Genomic DNA, 22586 nt, shown 5'->3' on the forward strand with positions numbered 1-22586 from the left:
GGAGGAGAATGCTGGAAATTCATTCATCAACGGGGAACAGACCAAGGACTTTATGGTTACAATGAAGGAAGACATGTTGTTGATGAATGCAGCAGAAGAATCAGAAGATAAACTAAGGCAGGGCTGGAGATCAAAACAGCCCTTCACAATCTAGACTCCAGGTAATATTCCATATACGATTTTGTGAACCCTTAGAGGGCCCTTCCTTCGTCCATCATTGTATACTTGGTACACTGTGCTTTGTTACCTATTGTAGCGTCACATGCGTACGTTTTCCAGACCATTGTGTTAGTTACTACCTGTAATTACGCGTTTATCCTTGGTTGACTGGTGTACGCATTATGACGGAGCTCCCTTTCGTGTCTACAATATTATGTTTTCCTCCTTGGGAGGAATGGGTGAGTGAACCACAAGGAAGCTATCGAGACTCTAGCTTCCTTGGTGACCTAGCTGAAAAATTCTTGTGTTGTGGCGAGCCCGGAAGCAGGACAAAAAGAGCACGAGCAGAGTGGGGCAAGGTAAGACCGCGTGAGGCAGAGGTAGCGGCGCCGTTCGAGCAGCCCGCCCCGCCCCGCCACTCGCTGCCTCGCCACAACAACAACAATGGCCGAGGCTCCGCCAGACGACTGTCGCCCCCTCAAATACTCTATCCACAAATTCTCCACGTTCTCGTCCAATTATGTCCCAGAGTAAGTAACAAATTGTGAGTTAACAGTGCAAAGAATTGTCCTAAATACATCAGGCATTGGTGCGTCGTAGGGTAGTTTGGTGATAATATTCCAGTGGTGGTGAAGGTCTCCCTAGCCCAGATTTCTCAATTTTATTCTTGACCCACCACGCTCCTCTTCAGTGCCTTCCATCACGGCGTGGGGGAACATTGGCCAGTTACCGAGTGTATTCATTATATTAGTAGATATATTTTGAGCAATGAATAATTTTGAGGTGAAGGCAGATAACCTAACCTAATGCAAAATGTGCCAGCTTCTTACGCTTTGTTGCTTTGTATATGGTTTGGGGAGTGAGCCATGTTTTGTGCACCCATGAGTTAATTGAAGGGTTTAGTGGATACATTAAGAGCTTTGACACAGTTTTAATGCATGTGGCAGACGATGAAGAGTTTGGTGGGGTGATGGCGAGATGGTAATCTTAATCCAGTTATTTTGCCACTCATGAAACTTGACTTACATTGGCTATTTGTGTGGTGCGCTTTATGACTGCTTGAACATGGTGACATCTTCAGTGGTTATTTTCTGCTACTGACAAGATGTAACCTCACTTAGGAGGTTACTTAGATTGTTTTAGGATAGTTCAATAATCCTTATCGAGTTCCCATGAGGAACCAGGAGACTGGGAACTTCATAGTCATAACTGTGCAGTGGCAAGAATTACATTTCACGTGCCACAGTAAAGAAGTGGGACAGACATCTAGTGGTGGATTTAGACAATACATAATGTACTTAAACATGTCTGAGTGATGATTGTGTCTGCTGTTCTTTGGGGCAACCTGAGTTTCTTGTTCAGAAGCTGGTAATATTGTTTGGCTGTTGAGACCCCAAACACAATTTTTGTGAAATTAGTATAATAAGCTGCATGAACTGTGTAAATTAAATGCAGTCTAATCATAATGTACACATGAAGGACATGAATACATGCCTTGACAGTATTTTGAGCCTGTTTGGGTTGCTATGTTGTGATTGTTTGGTTAATTGACAGTGAAATGCTCATGTTAATAGTTGCTGCTACCACACATGTTATAAGTGCAGGGTGTAATTGTTAGTAACTCCTACTGCAAGAGATCACACTATAGTTGCCAATTGTGGGTTAGTTGAACTATTTTTACTATGGTAATTTTTCATTTTTGTCTAGCTTAAAAACTTTTATCACAATTTAATCTAAAAGGATCACTGTCACTTCCCAAGAACAGGAATGAGGGGAACCAGCAGAGGTTTTGAGTAACCATAGGGGTGTGATAACATGACATCATAAATACATTTTAACCCATGCAAACAGTACTCAAGCCAATACAAACACAGACGTCCACAAGCCCCTCTGGTGCTGGAGGCCCTCTAACTACAGCCCATACATTAGACCTCTTTCTCACAAACAGCATATTCAATGTAACAAACAGCCAGGTAGTTCCTGACCACAGCTTTGTTCTAGTTGATGCAGACCTTCAACCAACAAGACAAAAATGCAGACATGGACCAATCTGCTCAATTCTAGAGCTGACATAGACTTTGTCAAAGAAGACGTGAATGACACCATAGAGACAATTTTCTGTTCTCTGACCCGTACTCTAGACAACTTAAAAATAACTTGAACAACCTGAAACGTGCCATACTCACCACTATGAACCACTATAACCTATACAAACAACACTGCAGAAAACAGATTCTATAGATGTGCACAATCATGCAGCACACCAGAGAACTGGGCTACCTTCAAATCTTCCAATAGATATTTGCCAAAAACATAAAGAAGGCTGAATGCAAACACATTAGTAAATATCTCACATACAGTGTTAGAAACAACACCAACCACTTCTTTTAATTCCTTGAGTCATACAGACTATATTTGTTAAAGACCACAACAACACTCTTGCTACTACACCAGAACACAAAGCACACTTACTCAAAACACAGTTCCACTCTGTATTCACCCAGAAAAACCCCTTGACAGCAAACATGCCAAACAGCTCTTACACACACATTCCCCTTTCAACATAAGGACAGACTCAATATGGAAAGTACTAAAGAATCTGGATAAAATCCCCCCTTTTCCTTTAGACCTGTGCCCCCATCCTCCAGGTGACATTTACCCAGTCCCTCCACACATCCTCTCTTCATTTTTGGCTTCGTGCAAACATCATTCCCATCTTCAAAGCAGGTGACCAGACTGATAATCTCATTATCACCCCATTTCTCTCATCTCCATCATTTCCAACATCTTCAAAATCATCATACACAATGACCTTTAGGCTGGACAAATACAAAATTTTAACATTCTCTCACTCCCCAACACCATTACAGTACACATGCACCCTCCATTCACAACAGCTAACAACAACAACATCACACAGCTACTTTGGCTGTACACTGTACACCAACACAAGATTCAATGTACACATAGATAACATTCAACACAAAGGGAACAGAACACTTGGTTTCCTGAGGAGGAACCTACACGGATGCACACGAGATACAAAACACACAACTTACGAGTATAATACACTTGTATGCCCAACACTGAAATACTGTGCAGTGGTTTAGGTCCCACACACACAGAGAAATATAAAGGAGCTGAAAGTGATCAATACAGCTGCAGCCAAGCTCATCACAGGCAATTTACATGCAATCTTCTGGTATAACAACATGCATTAAACAGCAATAAAATATGGACTTCCTTGTACTTAGCAGACAAGCACACAGACTGACATTAATGCACAAAATCACAAACAATCATATTGACGTCAACAAACATGAATACTTGCCACGCACAGTCAATACCTGTAACACACAACCATGAATACTTAACATACCATGCTAACACTGACACTTTCAAGCACTCATACCTTTCATGCTCCATACGTGACTTGAACAGACTCCCACCCACACATACATAAGCAGCACAAACATAGCAGACACATTAAAACATCCAACACTTGCACTTTGCAGAACATGCATATAAAACTCCCACTCTGGACACTTAGTTTCTCCCTCACCCCCATCATCCACATAACCTTCTCCCTACCCAACATTCCCCAGTGACCAGCTAAACTTGGCACCCAATGCTTTACTTATTGAGATTGAGATAATGAACAGATATTACATTTTCCCATGTTATTATGGTAAAATTAAGTCTGAGGGATATTAATAAACTTAACTTGTTCAAGAAGCATCTGATTTATCTATGGAAAGTCATAGACTCACTTTGACAACTTTTAATGGAAATTCAATGAGTTGGTGGGAGTAAGAATTTGAATTGACCAGTTCATGTGAGGTACTAGGGTTGTCTGAAGCTTTCAGTAGCTATAGAGCTTCTTGCTATAAAAAGTAATTTCATATGGAAAAATAAAAACTTGAAGTCATTTATAAAGGATCCTTTAAGCAAATGTAATGCCAGTATTACAAAGGCACATCCTAAAAGTTTAGGATTTTATTCCTTCATTTGTCTGGCTCTCAGTGTTGTTTTTATTTGTTCCATCCTATGACAGCAAGAGTTGCACTGTAAATATTTAGCACAAGGCAGCAACCCATTTGTGAAGTGGCGAGTCCTTCCTTTTCTGGCTTTCAACTTTGAAATTACCAATGACTTTTCACTCAGTCCAATCTTCCCTCTATTACTGAAGTCATCATTAAAGATAAAATTAACATTTTATTCACTCCAATCTCTCTACTTATTCCTCTATTACACAAGTGTGCCACATAATGTTCAAGTACATGCTGTTTAGATATCAGTTATTTGGGTATCAATTATAAATGTGGCAGAAATGTGTAATGATGACGTATGGGGCAATGATAGGGGACTAGACGGTGAACACACTTAATACATTACAATGAAATTTCTTGTACTCTGTATTCAGTTAGGCACTTAATTATTCTTTAGGAGATGTTAGCAAGGGACACATAAAATTTCTGCTTCTTGAAATGACTACTAACTTGATTTCTGCTATTGAGGGATGCTTGCTACAATTGTCTTAATGAAAAATTTATCTGCATCATTGTTTTCTAAAATACCCAAAGATTAAAATATTTCAGAAACATCCTGGAGGACAAGCCAAGCAATCAGGGATCTCGGTGGTCTTCAGACTCCAACAACCCCCCACAGGTAAGCGAGACATGACAGGTCGACCAGCACACATAGATGAATTCAGTATACTCAGTTGTAAAGATAACTTTGTCCGAGGTTTTCACACTCCAGGGTTCGTGTTGATATGGGTCATGTTGTTTATCTACCTAATGGTGTCTTTCCAAACTGAATTCTTGGTAATGTGTGAATGCTTTGCCATTTCCTCAAGCTTCTAGATTCTTTTTTTCCTTTTCTTTCTCCTTCAAAGATGTGATGCTTTATATCTATTTTTCATGGCTTGCCAGTTGATGGTGTATGTTATGTCTGTAGCAATGTCTCTGATGCTTTGCCTTTATAATAATTACCCAGAAGTAAGGGATTTGTCTAATGTTCATGCATCCTCTGTGTTGTCTGTAATTCAGGCAATAATTTCTATACACGGTAGTAACAAGATTTCATGAGGATTACTAAATATAATGTCTTGTGTTGCAGTACCTCATCCTGAAACTTGACAGACCAGCAATACTCAGGACCATAAAGTTTGGCAAGTATGAAAAAACACACGTATGCAACATTAAGAAGTTTCGTGTCTATGGGGGCTTGTCTGACGAAAACATGATCCTCTTACTGGAAAGGTGGGTTTTATATTTTGTAATGTGGAGCTTGCAGTGGCATCTGCTTTGCCCCTCCTCTTCCATGCTTGACCTGCTCACCATGCCACGTCTGCTGTCATTCATCTCTTTTATCACCTTCACCCTAAACTTTCCTTACACTCCTGTGTTTGAGTCATGTTCTGATGTCTTTCTCCTTATCATGGTCATCCACCACTTTTGTATTAGTTCTCTTTGTATCTTTCATTGAATTATATTGTTATAGTTACAGGAATTACTTTTTGTGAGCTAAACTCCACTAAATGTTGAAAACTACTTTATGTTATTGTAGATGTTTTTAGTGTTTCATTGTATAATGCTCAAAATAATTTCTTTCAATAACTTTGATTAAGGTAATTATCATATTAATTGTGTTGTGTACTGCTTATTTGGTGACAGCACCTTCATTTTGTTTTCTTGTTTTCCAGTGGATTAAAAAATGATACAGTTCCTGAAACATTCCTTGTGAAGTACACAGTGGCAGGACACCAGTTTCCTGTTCGCTTTGTTAAAATTGTTCCACTGCAGGTAAATATTTAATTTTTTGGCTGCTTAACTTTCTATTATGTACATGCTTTATGAATTGCAGTGTTACTCACTTTTCTAACTTTTCATGTATATTTTCTTTATAAACAGCATTGTTACTCATTCTCTAGTATTGATTAGATTGAAACTTCATAAGGCACAAATACCAAGGGTGCAGTATTAAATCTGACTCAGTTTGTTTGTATGTCAGGTTATCATGTAGACTTGATGCATTGTAGTACTCAGTATTGTAGCACCATATGACCCTATTGTTGTGGTGGAACTACATCAGGCAGTCATCCTCAGTACTGTATGTTCTTTTGTTTTTGAACTTTGCTGTTTGATGATCTGAATGTAATATCAAAATGGAGTTAAAAGAACAGGAATTTTAAGCTGTCTCATACTTGATAAGCTGTTCAGAAATGCTCCTCTTTCTACTTTCAGTCATGGGGATCCACATTCAACTTTAGCATCTGGCATGTAGCTTTAGGCGGCTTTGATGAATGGACGATGGTACAGAAGTGTATTAATTGGTACACAACGGTAAGTGGCGTAGTCAAGGTAGCTTAATCTGACTGAATATAATATTCTGATGCCTGTTCCTTGAAACTTCTTCAAGGGATTGGTCAGAAATGTCAATTTTATATCCTGCAATTCCTAAGAGTGAAATTCATTACCTTCTCCATTAGATATTAATTTCATTAGAGCTCATTCTGCTTTTCACTTTCTATCATCACTGTACAGTAATTCCTTCAAAATCCAGATGCTCAATAACAAATCTTTACTATCTGGATGTAAGTGTGAACAGAAGTTAAACTAGACACATATTTAGTTAATTTCCTTCTTCAGACAACCAATGTTAGCTGTGGTTTAGGCTGGATGATTAACTTGAGTATTCATTGGATTTGTCTTTCTTGAACACCATACAGAGAAAGGGATTCTTAGCCCTCTCTCTCCATCCCTTTCAGTCATCTCTTACAACATGCAAAGAATACAGTGGCTGTAGTATTCGTAGCTGCTGCTATAGTAAGGTGGTTTACAAGACTATCCCTTTCCACCAGGAGCTGATGGGGCTCAAAGTGTGAATGGTGTGTGTATGAGTGTATGGTGCTTTGTCTGGGCCACCCCATGTGGGGTTGCTGGCCTGTTATATAGAGAGATAGATTAATTGAATACAGTTGCATTTGAATCCAAACTCTCTCGCATTAATAGACAAATTTTAGAGATTTAAAAAAAAATACACAAAGGTAACTTACAAGGGGTCAATATTAATTGTTAATAACTTAGATATTTGTTTAATTTCACACATTATGTGGAACTGAATCTTAATAGTCAGATGTGTACTAAACAGTTGAAAATATTGTATATGAAAAATTATAAATTTGAAAATATTTTAGCATTGATGTTTTCATTTCAGTATCGGGAAAGAGAAGCTATTCGACTCTGTTTGAAGCACTTCCGCCAACACAACTACACCGAAGCTTTTGAATCTCTTGAAAAACGAACTCGTGTCACCCTAGAAGACCCAAGACTGACCAGGTTGCACAAAATGCTTGTGGATCAAGGGGACTTTGATGGTTGTGAGCAGCTTATTGGTGAGGCTGCTGAAGGTTAGTAGAATATTGCCTTGAGTACTGATTGAACCCCTTCACACTCTTATTTTTGTCACATCATCATCATTGTTATAATGTCTTTTCTTCCCTTCTCACAATTTGTAAGACATGGAGTGAAGATGTTTAAATATTTTTATGAAGCATCTCTAATATTCCTGATACTCCAGCATTTTCTTTCATTCGCCGAATTTGCTTTCACAAGTTTCCTACCACCTCTGACTCATCTTGTTTGCACATATAGTCAGTGCCAAAAAAAAGATGACAAAATTTTCACTCAGTATCAGCGAACGCATGCCATCCAGCTAGTTTGATCCAGTTGCATGGAAGAGCTCAGCACTGATGATATCTTACCTGGCAACTCTAAATAGACAGTGGCCTTAGTCACACTCACATATTAATGATTTTAGTATATATTTGACAGTTACACAGTGCAACCACAAATGCTATTTAGTCACCAGTAATGTGCCATTTAGTAGTGATTGGAAAGTGATTTATGAAGACCTGTAACAGTACCTTGTGGAAAGTAACTCAGGAATACACACACAAAAAACATCTTATCATGCAACTGTTAAATCTATACTAAAACTGTTAATGTGCGAGTGTGCTCAAGGCCACTGTCTTTCTTGAGCTGTCAGGTCAGATATTGTGAGTATTCTGCTCGCCCATGCAACTGGATCAAACTAGCTGGATGACATCTGCTTGCTGACACTGACCAAAAATTTTGTCATCTTTTTTGGTGTCAACTATATTACCCACTTCTCCCCCCTGTTTTTTTTTTTTTTTTTTTTTTTTTTTTTTTTTTTTTTTTTTTTTTTTTCCTCTCTCCCCTTCACCAAGAAATGGTCAGACACACGTACTTCTAGCCTTCCTTCTTGTCATGTTTCTATGTTTCACGCTGTTGTTGCATATCAGAATTTCCAAGAGAGTCATGTGTAGGTTGAAGGAACTTGTTGAGTTTCTAGAACTTGACTTCATTTGTATTATTTACTTACATTTACACTCACATGATCATGTATGACTTCCAGCCTTTATACTCAACTTCCTAGCATGGAAAAATCCAAGATTTATTTTCCAGTACTTCTATCTTATGGTTTATTTTTCCATAACACTTAATAAAGTTTATTAACAAGTAACTATATTTATTTTTTCATACTTCAATCATATGGTTTATTTTTCCACAACTTTCAACAAGGTTCATTTTCAAGTAATTTTGGTAAATGACTTCATCTAGTCAGGAGTAAGGAGACGGTGTTTCCTTTGTCGTCCCAAGTTTCCATTTTGTCCATGTCATATGCTGCCAGTGACCTCTACTTCCCTTGTGATTTTGTGATAGCCACCTGTGCATCTCTTTATCTCTTTTTGTAATCTGGTGCTATTCTCTGGCTTTGTTGGTCTTTGATGACATACCGCATCTTAATGTCTTCCTAAGTGGTCAGGTTTTGCCTCTCATTTGTCAGGGTGGTAATAGCTTCTTGTAATCTTGGTATCTGCTTTTGTGTTTATATTCTTCCCCCATTTATTTTTCTACTTTCTTACTTTCTGCTTTATTTCTTAATTTTTCATTCTTATCTCATATTCTTCATTCTTACATGTTTCATCTTTTCTTGGTGATTCTTAGGTTACAACACTCTCAAAGCCAGTCATCATCTCTAGTTAGGATATAACTTTACTTTTTGTCCTTTTTTTTCTCACAAGCACACTATGCATATCTTCTAGCTTTCCCTCCCTCCAGCAATACTGTATTCATTTCACTTGAAAACTACAAATACTCTTTAACATAATTTCAGAAATTTTCCCTCTTCATCTTCATCTCTCATTATGAACCCCATACATTGTTCCTCCTCAAATTTCACTCTCATCCACTAAGTCTCAATGAAATCTCCACTCCTTCACACCCCATTGCTTCTTACTTTAAACAAAGTCATGTGTTTTTACAGAGGGACTCTTCCAACAATACATTAGGCAGCAAGAATACAAACCACAGTGGACCCCTATCATCCCCAATCCTGGAGGCTCCTCAGGTCCCCCTCCCAGGCCTGGCATGCGAGGTGGCCACCAGATGTGCATAGATACCAATACTCAGGTGTGTAACATTAGTAATAGTAATTAATAGAAATTAAACTAATGGTTGATAATATTGGAGTGGATGAATATAACTAATACATATCACTTATCACTACCTTGGCATCCTTGGCAGCTGAGGATTGCTGGATTAGATACACATACACACACACACACACACACACACACACACACACACACACACACACACACACACACACACACACACACACACACACACACACACACACACACACACACACACACACACACACACACACACACACACACACACAGTTTCTTGGTGTGCTGCTTTTAGTATATACAGTTACTTGTATTATTCAGATGAACTTATCAATTTCAATTATTTTGCAGACCATATACTTATTTGGTGGCTGGGATGGCATGCAGGACTTGAGTGACCTGTGGTCGTATCACATCTCCTCCCAGGAGTGGACGTGCATCACTCGAGACACTCATGCTGAGGTATATTGTCACTTTTATTTCTTACACTCTTTCACAGGGTTGTGGTATAGCCAGGATGTTTTGTATCCATACATGTGTTTCGCAGTCAACTTTCTCCTTTATAAATCCTGATGTTAGATAAGTTATATGAGTAATTTTCCATGCAGTGACATATAATAGACAAAAAAAAAAAAATCTTATGTAAGATATATAGATTAGTTCAGTTTAATCTCATTACTATAAGATAATTATAGTTTTATCATATTTATAATTAATTTGTAGGATAAGAGTGATAATTATCAGTATGAATGTGCTAATTTTAGAGCTTTAAGTCTTTTGAGTAGTGTATGTAAAGTGTTTAGTACTGTGGTGATCAAGATGGTCAGAGAGGGTATAGAGAGAACAGTGTGGCTTTAGAAGAGAGAATGATTATAGGGACCATGTTTTTTCCCTTGAGACAGGTATATGAACTGAACATAGCAAATGGTAAGGATGTGTTTTGGCCATTTATTGATTTAGAGAAGGTGTATGGCAGATACAACTACTGTATCTCAGTGTATGATAGACACAACTACTGTATCTCAGTGTATGGCAGACACAACTACTGTATCTCAAGATGACGCAAGAATCTGACTGATCAGTCCTCTGCAGGGAGGTCCCAGTGCTCGCTCCTGCCACAAGATGTGTCTGGACCCTGAACGTCGCCAGATATTCACTCTTGGTCGATATCTTGATTCTGCATTAAGAATTCCTGATAACCTAAAGGTAAAGAAAAGGTTGGCCTTCCCCCAACACTTTTTTTTTTTTTTTTTTTTTTTTTCTCTCCATGGAAGTGTGACATGTGGCCTTAACAAAACACTAACATCATAAGGTCTCTCCAAAATGGAGGTCACTAATTTCAATAATAGATGTAAGAATGTGTGCATAAGGAAAGAGTATGAATGAAATATTAATTTATAGGAAGCATTGAAAAATTAGGTATACATGGATACATGGGACAGTTTATTAGATTTAAGTTTAACATTTAAATTCCCTTCACAAATGTTTGCAAAATTGCTTGCTGTACATAGAAAATTAAACTTTGTAACTTTAATTGTTGACACTCGCATTAGAGACCCCTTTCTCATCTCAGTTAGTTTATTTATCAAATCAGGATGTTGAGCTGTAGTCTGTTTCTGGCAGAAATTTACTAGAATCTCATCATGAAAATTTATAATTACAGTGTCAAAATACATTAATTTTTATGTACTGTATCAGGCTCAGTACATGTAACTTACTTTCATGAAAGAAATCCATCACTAGTAAGTGTAATTTAACCCACAGAGTGACTTCTACATGTATGACATAGAGAATAACAAGTGGACGCAGGTAACAGAAGACACAGCCTCCCTCGGTGGTCCCAAGTTAATTTTTGACCACCAGATGGTGATGGACGTTGAGAAGCGTATCATCTACGTCTTCGGGGGACGAGTCCTGACCCCCTCAAGATGGGAGGGGTGCGTTGGGGGGTACATACAAGTTGCTTCCTACTATTACTTCTTTTAAACTTGATTTTATTTTTGTATCTTGGGTATTCTTCAGTACATCACGATTACTATATGATTTTCAAAATAATGCCAATATATTCTGACTCGTATTTTGCTTGGTGCTGCATTTCCATTCAAGGACTTTTATGATGAGCAGCATCACATGTTTTGAGGTTTGACATTATCTTTCACTTGCCTTATTATAGATTTACCTGTATTTTGAGCTGTTTATCTCAGACTCATGCAAAATGTATTACTTTCTTCCCTCTGTATCCAACAGGCTGGGTTTAGATGAGCTGCGTACCAATAACTACACTCCCAGTGAGGCCATCTTCTCAGGGCTGTATGCATACCATGTGTCCACAAACACCTGGACCAAACTGAGAGATGACTGCTCGGGCAACTCCACTGGCCCTCAGGACATCAAGTCTCGCATTGGTCATTCAATGTTATTTCATAGTGTGAGTTTTTTTTTTTTTTATATATATATATTAATGTGTGCTAAAGATTAGTAGCCATCTATTTTAGTCTTTATTTCTCTTTATTTTTCAACTCAGATGAATGGAATAGTTGTGAGTACAAATCAAGTAACCTGCAACATTGTAGCCCATCGTAAGTGTAAGGCTAACAGTCTTGCCCTTGTGTGTGTGCATGTGTGTGCTGCAAGATATCTAAAGTGGTCTGCTGAAAAGTAAAGCTAAAGGAGGTGAAAAATACTAGTCTCCTTATGTACTATGTTGATGTTCCACTAGATGATGGCTGAAAGAAGACACCCACACCCAGAGACAGACATACTCACCTATCCACCCACCCATAGGCACCAATACACTCAATTATTCACATAGTCAGTCAATCAGGCATCCTTTACAAATCATTTAAAAACATCTTAATGACTGGACTTATAAAGATAATTATTTATTTTTATTTATGTATTTATTTTTTTTTTCAGGGAAGCCGGCAGCTATTTATTTTAGCAGGACAACGAATAAAGGAATACCTCACAGATTTCTTCATGTATAACATTGACACAGACACTGTCACCTACATCAGTGATGGCACCCGTAAAGACTCCTCGTCTGTGCCTGCTGCTGGCTTTACCCAGAAGGCCACTATAGATCCTCACCTGAATCAAATACATGTCCTCTCGGTATGTAAAATTTGTATGTGAATGTGATTATAAATTGATTGATGTAAGTTATTTTGTGGCAAAGTAATAATAACTGAATACTTTTCCTGTGGCTACCTCCTTAATTCTGCAAAATTGACTTACATAATACAAGAGTTAGTTCTGCTAATGTTTAGAGGGTGAAAGCAGAAATTTAGCAAAAAAGGTGCACAGGTGAGTCATGAGAATATTAGGTAGGATCAGGCCTAAGAATTACCAGATGAAAAAGAATAAGAAACTGTTTTATGAAATTCAAAACATGAAAGACTGAAAGAATATCTCTTAATAAAAAATCTTTCATCTTTTCATATTCTTTGTTGCTTTTTATTTCTATAAAGTTTTCTGATGATAGTTATTTTTTCAGGGACTGAGCAAAGACAAAGATAAGAGGGATGAAAATGTTCGCAACTCCTTTTGGGTTTATGACATTTCTCAAAATAAATGGTATGTATAATTATTATTGTACATATTTAGTAAATAATATATATAAACATATAATTATTAACCTGTTTTGTCCCTGCAGTTAACATACACTAAAACAATCAACATTATGAAAGGCATTAAATTCAGTATGTGTGTTTTCTTAATGCATCTCTAGACTCTGAACCATTTCCTCAACAGGTCATGTATATATCGTAATGAACAGACGGGGGAGTCATACTGGAGTAAAATGCAACACGTAGAGCCCTGCCCTCGCTTTGCTCACCAGTTAGTCTATGATGATGTCAATAAGGTCAGTACTACTGTGGTGTGAAAAGAAAAGGATCAGGTGACAACTTACTTTTAAGAGAGAAACATACTGAAGTATGCAGAATGGGATAAAAGATAGGAAAGCATTTAAGTTTCCTTTTATAAGTACCTCATGTGGCCATTAAAGCAGCTTGAACACCTGACGCATTTAAAGTCAATGTTTTCTGATGTTGTCCAGATCAATTGCTTGTACCTAGTTGTTCTTGATGACTTCATTAAGGTGAGAAATTGAAGGGCTGTTCTTTTCTTGAAGTTTGAGTTAAAAATGAGACCACAGCTCCTTAATGGTACTCAGATGTAAAGAATTCTCAGACCACTCAAAGATGCTTACTTGCTTGTCTGACAACCATTTTATGACCATGTGTATATAAAGAAGCCACAGTCATGAATATCACAAAAAAAAAAAAAATAATGTATGACCTTGCAGAACATCAGTTTTGCAGTCTCCTTTTCTTTTGATATTCTTTCACATGTTTGTCATCAAGTGAATATGATATATTTTATGTATAAGTGTAGCACCTATAGAGATAAGGCACCTATCTTATTTATAAACTTTGTCAGGTCCATTATCTGTTTGGTGGAAATCCAGGCAAAGCCTCCTTGCCTAAGATGAGGTTGGATGATTTTTGGTCCTTGCGCCTGTGTCGGCCGTCAACCCAGCAACTGTATCAAACTTGTGTGCTTCTCATCAGAAAACACAGGTGGGAATGGGCTTGGGTCTAGCTTGGATATGTCTTTATACCAATTATATTTGCTAGAAACTGATTTTATCTCTTTCAAAACTTTGAATTTATTCTTAAATGTAGTTATTTTCACATGTTTTTTTATTGGATATCATCCAGTATACGTAGATAAAGGTTAGATTTAATGAGAAAATACAGGATTTTGCTAAAATGCAGAATGTATTTTTGATAATGTATTGATTGATGGGTTCAATACCTGGCTACTCTCTTCCTTTAGATCAGTTTCTCACTGTTTCATAACGCAGAGTATTACGGTGGAACCACAAGAAAGGAAGATTTAAGAAGATTTAACTGTGGTATCTAGAACTGAGTATGGTTACATTATATTGGCCAGTTCCCACTGAAGAAACAGAAAAATAGAGTTCTTGGGATGCACTGATGACTTGCAGTCTACAGCTCTGCAAAATAATATAGTTATGCCTAGCATGTCCCTTATATATGCAAAATTTAGCATGTTTAGTCCTCTTGTATACAGGATTTTTTTTTTTTTTTTTTTTTTTTTTTTTTTTTTTTTTTTTTTAAGGAAGGACACTGGCCAAGGGCAACAAAATCTAATAAAAAAAAAATGCCCACTGAAATGCCAGTCCCATAAAAGGGTCAAAGCAGTGGTCAAAAATTCATGAATAAGTGTCTTGAAACCTCCCTCTTGAAGGAATTCAAGTCATAGGAAGGTGGAAATACAGAAGCAGGCAGGGAGTTCCAGAGTTTACCAGAGAAAGGGATGAATGATTGAGAATACTGGTTAACTCTTGTGTTAGAGAGTTAGACAGAATAGGGGTGAGAGAAAGAAGAAAGTCTTGTGTAGTGAGGCCGCAGAAGGAGGGGAGGCATGCAGTTAGCAAGATCAGAAGAGCAGTTAGCATGAAAATAGCGGTAGAAGACAGCTAGATATGCAACATTGTGGCAATGTGAGAGAGGCTGAAGACAGTCAGTTAGAGGAGAGGAGTTGATGAGACGAAAAGCTTTTGATTCCACCCTGTCTAGAAGAGCAGTATGAGTGGAACCCCTCCAGACATGTGAACCATACTCCATACATTGACGGATAAGGCCCTTGTACAGAGTTAGCAGCTGGGGGGGTGAGAAAAACTGGCGGAGACGTCTCAGAACACCTAACTTCATAGAAGCTGTTTTAGCTAGAGATGAGATGTGAAGTTTCCAGTTCAGATTATAAGTAAAGGACAGACCGAGGATGTTCAGTGTAGAAGAGGGGGACAGTTGAGTGTCATTGAAGAAGAGGGGATAGTTGTCTGGAAGGTTGTGTGAAGTTGATAGATGGAGGAATTGAGTTTTTGAGGCATTAAACAATACCAAGTTTGCTCTGCCCCAATCAGAAATTTTAGAAAGATCAGAAGTCAAGCGTTCTGTGGCTTCCCTGCGTGAAATGTTTACTTCCTGAAGGGTTGGACATCTATGAAAAGACGTGGAAAAGTACAAGGTGGTATCATCAGTGTAGGAGTGGATAGGACAAGAAGTTTGGTTTAGAAGATCATTAATGAATAATGAGAAGAGAGTGGGTGACAGGACAGAACCCTGAGGAACACCACTGTTAATAGATTTAGAAGAACAATGACCGTCTACCACAGCAGCAATAGAACGGTCAGAAAGGAAACTTGAGATGAAGTTACAGAGAGAAGGATAGAAATCGTAGGAGGGTAGTTTGGAAATCAAAGCTTTGTGCCAGACTCTATCAAAAGCTTTTGATATGTCCAAGGCAACAGCAAAAGTTTCACCAAAATCTCTAAAAGAGGATGACCAAGACTCAGTAAGGAAAGCCAGAAGATCACCAGTAGAGCGGCCTTGACGGAACCCATACTGGTGATCAGATAGAAGGTTGTGAAGTGATAGATGTTTAAGAATCTTCCTGTTGAGGATAGATTCAAAAACTTTAGATAGGCAGGAAATTAAAGCAATAGGACGGTAGTTTGAGGGATTAGAATGGTCACCCTTTTTAGGAACAGGTTGAATGTAGGCAAACTTCCAGCAAGAAGGAAAGGTACTGTATTTTACGGCTTATAAGACGCTGCACCGTGGAAGACGCACCCTAATATTTGAAAGAGATTTCTAGGAAAAAAAGTTATTCTCATACAAGAACACATTCACCATAAACCCGACCACCGAACGCTAAAACATAAGAAACAAGGAGTCTGCAAGACTGCCTCTTACCAGAAATTTACAAGCAGTCCATCTCTTGTTATTGTTGTTGTTGTTGTTGTTAAGGGTTGCAACGAATTGTATGATCCTATGAGCTGTGGAAGGATCCATGTCTTGTTCTCATAAGCTCCTATGAGCTGTGAAGGGATGCATGTTTTGTTCTCATAAGCGTTGCAGTTGCTTAGTCTTCTTGAGGAAGGGACAAGTGTGGTGAAGAGCTGTTGATTGCACCAAGGGTAGTAAAGCTCTGGAGCAAGGTTCTGGCGGTGAAGGTGAGCGGCGAGTGTTGTTTTGCAAATACAGAGACGCGTGACTGAGGGTAACATCTCGCTTGCGGGACGTTTTTTATAATTTTTGTTGTAACTGCAATCCCCAAGTTTCTGTGTTCCATTATCCACATGAACAAGTCTTTTTCTAACTGTGGCCATTTTGCTGGTACTTGACGTAAATTGTGCTTCGCCTCGTTTCCAGTTTCTCTCAGTTCTTCTTGTTTCCTCCACTGCCTAATCATTTTTTTCAGTAGGTGGTGGTCCAAAGTGTCTTTCTGAAGCTCTGTTTCCATGTTCTTTGGCATATTGTACAACTTGTAGCTTGTATGCAATAGTATAACTAAACCGTTTCGATGAAGTAGCCATGGGTGATAATTTCAGGACAAAAGTTTGTGATACGTGTGACAGCCAGGTGGTAACTGATATATTTAATGGCAAAAGAGTGTGAGCAAACGTTTTGTTTATGCTTCGAACATAGTGTGAACAAAGATTTTATATATTTTGAGCATAGTAAAAGCAAACATTTTATATGATTCGAATCAAGATCAAGAGTGGGAAGGCACTTCGGTATCAGTCAAGCGTACAAGCTCCCTTGAGCCTGGGTGTTGCCTCACAATACAACATTCGTCTTGGAAGATGCACTAGTATTTTTCAGGGTATTTTTTTTTTTTTTAAGTGCGTCTTATAAGCCGTAAAATACGGTAGATGTTGACAGACAAGCTGAAGGAGTTTGACTAGCAAGGTGCAAGCACGGAGGCACAGTTTCAGAGAACAATAGGAGGGACCCCATCAGGTCCATAAGCCTTCCGAGGGTTTAGGCCAGCGAGGGCATGGAAAACATCATTGCGAAGAATTATAATACGTGGCATGAAGTAGTCAGAGGGTGGAGGAGAGGGAGGAACAAGCCCAGAATTGTCTAAGGTAGAGTTTTTAGCAAAGGTCTGAGCGAAGAGTTTAGCTTTAGAAATAGATGTGATAGCAGTGGTGCCATCTGGTTGAAATAGAGGAGGGAAAGAAGAAGAAGCAAAGTTATTGGAGATATTTTTGGCTAGATGCCAGAAATCACGAGGGGAGTTAGATCTTGAAAGGTTTTGACATTTTCTGTTAATGAAGGAGTTTTTGGCTAGTTGGAGAACAGACTTGGCATGGTTCCGGGCAGAAATATAAAGTGCATGAGATTCTGGTGATGGAAGGCTTAAGTACCTTTTGTGGGCCACCTCTCTATCATGTATAGCACGAGAACAAGCTGTGTTAAACCAAGGTTTAGAAGGTTTAGGACGAGAAAAAGAGTGAGGAATGTACGCCTCCATGCCAGACACCATCACCTCTGTTATGCGCTCAGCACACAAAGACGGGTCTCTGACACGGAAGCAGTAGTCATTCCAAGGTAAATCAGCAAAATACCTCCTCAAGTCCCCCCAACTAGCAGAGGCAAAACGCCAGAGGCACCTTCGCCTAGGGGGATCCTGAGGAGGGATTGGAGTGATAGGACAAGATATAGATATGAGATTGTGATCGGAGGAGCCCAACGGAGAAGAAAGGGTGACAGCATAAGTAGAAGGATTAGAGGTCAGGAAAAGGTCAAGAATGTTGGGCGTATCTCCAAGACGGTCAGGAATACGAGTAGGGTGTTGCACCAATTGCTCTAGGTCATGGAGGATAGCAAAGTTGTAGGCTGGTTCACCAGGATGGTCAGTGAAGGGAGAGGAAAGCCAAAGCTGGTGGTGAACACTGAAGTCTCCAAGAATGGAGATCTCTGCAAAAGGAAAGAGGGTCAGAATGTGCTCCACTTTGGAAGTTAAGTAATCAAAGAATTTCTTATAATCAGAGGAGTTAGGTGAGAGGTATACAGCACAGATAAATTTAGTATGAGAGTGACTCTGTAGTCATAGCCAGATGGTGGAAAACTCGGAAGATTCAAGAGCGTGGGCACGAGAGCAGGTTAAGTCATTGCGCACATAAACGCAGCATCCAGCTTTGGATCGAAAATGAGGATAGAGAAAGTAGGAGGGAACAGAAAATGGGCTACTGTCAGTTGCCTCAGACACCTGAGTTTCAGTGAGGAAAAGAAGATGAGGTTTAGAAGAGGAGAGGTGGTGTTCTACAGATTGAAAATTAGATCTTAGACCACGAATGTTGCAGAATTTAATGAAGAAAAAGTTGAGGGGGGTGTCAAGACACTTAGGGTCGTCGACAGAAAGGCAGTCTGACCTGAGGACATTTATGGTCCCCTCCCCAGATGGGGACTCTGAGGCTGGTGTAGGAGTCGCCATAATGATTTTAAAATTTTTGAGTGAAGGGTGTGTGTGTTATTAGGTGCTTGTAGTTTTGTGTGGAGGAAGAGAGTTGTCTTTAGAGGGCAGGCTGTGACTGCCCCCTTGTGTTGTGAGACACAAAGGGAAACGTTCAGTGAGGTCACAGCTGGGTGTAATGATAAGTTCACAGCACCCCCTGAACAGTGCTTTAGACCTCACTGGGAGTAATTATCGTTTCGGCAGGTGTCTACTGCCTTTGAGCTTGATACAGGATATTCTTCAGAAGGAGCTTCTTAGAAAAAGACATGACAGAGTTGTGAATTTAAGGAAAACTGCTGTGAAAAGCTCCTCACCATGTTCGTCTGTCTTTCAGGTTTAGTGAACTAGCACGGGAGAACTCTGTAATGGCCCTGAAATATCTCCAGACCAGGCTTCATAGTGCTGTTGATCACAGTGATCCTCAGCAAGTGCAGGAGTTTCAGGCTCTTGCCACAACACTCTTCCAGCCTCAAGATGATACGTCAGTTGGATATGTTCAGGCCTTTCCAGATGACGACAGCAGCTCCACACCAACCACGACAGATCTCGGTTGGAGGCACACGGCTCGGTCAATGTTGTTTGATCAATTAACTCAGTTCTTTCCTGAACACATGACTCAACCTAGAGGTAATTTGGTAGACCTCATACCTTATTGATATATGTATACATATTTTTTTTTAGGCAATACAATGAGATTTCTATTGTTTATGATCCAACAATATATTGTTTCTGATACCTTCATACACTAAAAACTGCAACCCTAATGTCATTTATGTATAATTTTAATCTTTTAACAAATTAATTTAAGACTGAATTGTAAAGATGAACATATTGACCTTAAAATCCTTTCTCTCTGAAGAGTTATGTATTCATAATGATGTCACAAGAGTTTTACGGGGATGTTTGTAACAAACATGATAACTTCATTAATTGACTTTATTATTATTTGAATATAAACCCAAAGGAATCATTAAGAATATTTACAGAGTGTAACTTCATTAGTAATCATGTTTTTATAACTGTGTTATTAGGCAATATTTATTATGAAATTCAGTCATCAAAAAATAGTGATCTGAGATCACATATTTTTGTTAACCATTATCTTTAAGAAACATTTGCTGTTGCCATTCCTCCTGCTGTTCAGCATGTTTATTTATTGGGAAAAAAGTGCATATGTTTAAATTAGTTTAAAACAAAGTCATTATGTTTATTTCAAACAAGCATCCTTCTCATACACACTACTTACACACACACACACACACACACACACACACACACACACACACACACACACACACACACACACACACACACAAACTCAATAGGCTTTAACCATGTGAAAAGTATTGACTTCTATCCTTGCTTCTGAATACAATATGGAAGTGTGCAAAGTTGTTACAGTCACTGTTCTCAGTAACACTCAACATCGCAGACTGGTAACTTAAATACTACAGAACTAACAAGCATTCACCCTCACTCAATATGTGTGAAAGCATTCCTCTAGTCTCATTGTACAATATCTCTTCAAACCAAGGCATCTTATCTCATGGTTACTTAGTACAGAAAGCTATGAATATTTAGGGTCTTTTTAATGATCTTTATTTATATTCTAACCTTATTTAAATGGATTATCATATAAAAATGATGTAAATTAATTTATATGTTCGTGCATTTCTCATTTGCTTATAAGAATAAAGAAATTCTAATTAGTATTTTTCTGATAGTTCTTTATTGCATCTTATCACTTTTAATAACACTTGAGGTTTCTTATGATATAAATATGTACAGTTCTTGCTATCCCTGCTTAATTGACTTATGCACATTTCTGAAAATTTAGGCATTATTATGTGAACATTTTGCAGCTTCATATCACATTATATTTTGTTACTTTTAAAAAAATCTTAATTTATCTGATAAAATTTGAAATACAGTAAAAGGGAAGATGTTTTTAGATTGTAGAGTTCTGAATGTTGAAGTTTTATTTACATATATATGTAACTAACTTGACAGGAATACATCAGTGTAAGTTACATATAAGAAAAATAAGTGACGTGTTTTTTTTATTATTATTACTTTATTATTATTATCATTATTATTATTATTATTATTTTATTTATTTGTTTATTTATTTATTTATTTTTTATTACATAAACTGCATTTTTAGAACGTTACACTGAAAATTGGTATTATTAGTAATGGTACTAGAGAAGAAAAGAAACACTACATATTGAATTGTTTGGGTAGCTTGAACAAGTCTTTTGAACTCTATTTTCTAACAAAAAAAAATGTAATACAAATGATTGATAGTATTTCAAGTGACATACATACATACAAATATCCAAAGGAGCATGTAATTTTCAACGGTGAAGATATTCAATAAGAACTATGATACAGGTATAGATTTTCCTATTTAAGTGTTTTGTATACTGGTGTATGCTTGAAGCATTCTGGCTGTGACATTTGGGGGAAGGAAATTTATTTTCTTATTTACATGAGACATAGCTATCAATATATCAGTGGGTAATGGAAACCTCGGTACTGATATTGTTGGGAAATTCTCCTCTCTCTTTAGTGTAGGGAAATATTTATCGGCTCATTACTCGTATACTTTGCTCTTCGCTTGTAAATGTCATCAGATGCTCTACCTGTAAAATTTACTTGACAAACTTCATGTTTAAAGGGAACTGATGAATTGAGAGAATAGAAATAACTAGGTTTTGTTTCATTATAAAGTGAATTTGAAATTCAGGTTTTCAAAAAAAAATTAAGAAAGTTTTCTGTTGGATGTTCTTTAAGTAAATTTAATTTGTTAAACTCCAATATTCAAATATAAGCTTTTATTTGTAAATGATAGGAAGAGATGTTCCTGAAGATTATTTCATACCTTTATCTTATTCCTTTTCTTTGCTTTCCCTCAGTATCAGTGATGTTTTACCTACCTGTAACAGTCATATATACATATAATTGTGTTGCTTTTATAAGAAACAGAAGACCAGATTTCATTTATTTGAAAATGACTGGTCTAATTAATTTCATAAACTTTATGATCATGGCATGGTTTCAGTATCCCTACCTTACACATTATAGCTTTTAGGTGACTACGAGATCTTTTCACTTTATGCATGAAGTTCCCACAAGTGTTGACATTCTTTTATTTTGAAGAGTATTTTCATGCAATATGGGTACAAAGCTCGATGAGCTTTGACCGTGACTTACTCCTGCAACAAAAATATGTGCATGACAATCTTTGCCAGGCAGCCTGCCTAGCTCACTTCAGATTTGTCGCCAAACTAGATATGCCCTTCTGGACACACTGGTGGGATTCCTGAACTTCATGGAGGCCTAGGTTTGTCGTTCAATGATCGTAATTAAATTATAAAAAAAAAACTTTACATTCGTTAATCACACGCTAACGTTCCCATGACTCGTGTTGGCTGTCATGTAGAGTTTAGCACACACACACACACACACACACACACATGATTACGATGTATAAATATGGTGTCAAGTTGAACTTGACACCATAGTTATACATCTATACATTTCTACATCTATACATCAACATTTTTTTTTTTTTTTTATTCTT

General features: G+C 37.8%; 1 protein-coding gene across 4 annotated transcripts; it reads left to right on the forward strand.

The window, feature by feature from the left end:
• The first annotated feature begins 439 nt into the window (after window positions 1–439).
• LOC135100603 (muskelin-like) lies at window positions 440–22050 on the forward strand. Of its 4 annotated transcripts, none has more exons than XM_064003667.1 (16): window positions 440–689; window positions 4743–4827; window positions 5281–5423; window positions 5867–5966; window positions 6408–6506; window positions 7381–7573; window positions 9514–9659; window positions 10013–10123; window positions 10754–10867; window positions 11426–11610; window positions 11909–12089; window positions 12578–12775; window positions 13158–13237; window positions 13415–13526; window positions 14105–14244; window positions 19335–22050. In XM_064003667.1, exons 1-16 carry the CDS (start codon window positions 604–606, stop codon window positions 19654–19656), a joined length of 2295 nt encoding a protein of 764 aa, XP_063859737.1. In that variant the 5' UTR covers window positions 440–603; the 3' UTR covers window positions 19657–22050. The 4 variants fall into 4 exon arrangements, with proteins under 4 accessions (XP_063859737.1, XP_063859738.1, XP_063859739.1 ...); XM_064003668.1 differs by having other exon boundaries at window positions 441–689; window positions 11426–11598; XM_064003669.1 differs by having other exon boundaries at window positions 447–689; window positions 4758–4827.
• Window positions 22051–22586: the final 536 nt, after the last annotated feature.

Source organism: Scylla paramamosain, chromosome 5 (assembly GCF_035594125.1).
Source record: "Scylla paramamosain isolate STU-SP2022 chromosome 5, ASM3559412v1, whole genome shotgun sequence".
NCBI lineage: Eukaryota > Metazoa > Arthropoda > Malacostraca > Decapoda > Portunidae > Scylla > Scylla paramamosain.

Excerpts from the sequence above, each read along its gene's own strand:
- LOC135100603 (XM_064003667.1), top strand. The coding sequence starts at position 604 with ATGGCCGAGGCTCCGCCAGACGACTGTCGCCCCCTCAAATACTCTATC. Across the intron at positions 5,424-5,866 it reads ATGATCCTCTTACTGGAAAG|TGGATTAAAAAATGATACAG; the intron begins GTGGGTTTTATA and ends CTTGTTTTCCAG. Across the intron at positions 7,574-9,513 it reads TATTGGTGAGGCTGCTGAAG|AGGGACTCTTCCAACAATAC; the intron begins GTTAGTAGAATA and ends GTGTTTTTACAG.